This window comes from Penaeus monodon, chromosome 29 (genome assembly GCF_015228065.2).
Source record: "Penaeus monodon isolate SGIC_2016 chromosome 29, NSTDA_Pmon_1, whole genome shotgun sequence".
NCBI lineage: Eukaryota > Metazoa > Arthropoda > Malacostraca > Decapoda > Penaeidae > Penaeus > Penaeus monodon.
The window spans coordinates 10,900,962-10,901,370 of record NC_051414.1 but is presented as its reverse complement, the minus strand read 5'-3'; the positions used below and the strand labels follow the sequence as shown (position 1 = coordinate 10,901,370).

The following is a 409-nucleotide window of genomic DNA, read 5'->3' as shown; positions in this document are numbered from 1 at the left end:
CTTGATCTCTTTATTGTGTTTAGGTGTCATTTTGGTATATTTAACAAGGTGGTGTAATCCATTGATGGTGGGGCAAATTACAACACATTCACAGGTTTATTAAGTCAGTCCAGAGAGTATTTACATGCAGAGTTTTGTCACACTGCTGACTTTAATTCAGTATATCTGAAAATTACATATTTAATGAGAATTAGGAGTAATTAAAATCGGTGAATAATAGTAGAAGTGTATTAATACTTTCCCTTCATCAGGTTGCTGTAATGGGAGCCAAAGGAGCTGTATCCATCCTGTATCGTGGTCAGTCAGATGTTGCCAAGTATGAGAAAGAATACATTGACAAATTTGGAAACCCGTTCCCTGCTGCTGTTCGGGGTATGTTGATTTATAATGTTGAGGATTATAAGGTTAA

The 409-nt window shown here is 35.9% G+C and overlaps 1 protein-coding gene across 1 annotated transcript in view; it reads left to right on the top strand.

Annotated features, from left to right (window-relative positions):
- Positions 1 to 409, top strand: part of LOC119591951 (propionyl-CoA carboxylase beta chain, mitochondrial-like) — a 12,123-nt gene that overhangs the window by 11,088 nt on the left and 626 nt on the right. The window contains exon 9 of the mRNA XM_037940705.1: positions 252 to 372. Within this exon, the coding sequence (XP_037796633.1) occupies positions 252 to 372 (121 nt within the window). The remainder of the gene's footprint in view (positions 1 to 251; positions 373 to 409) is intronic.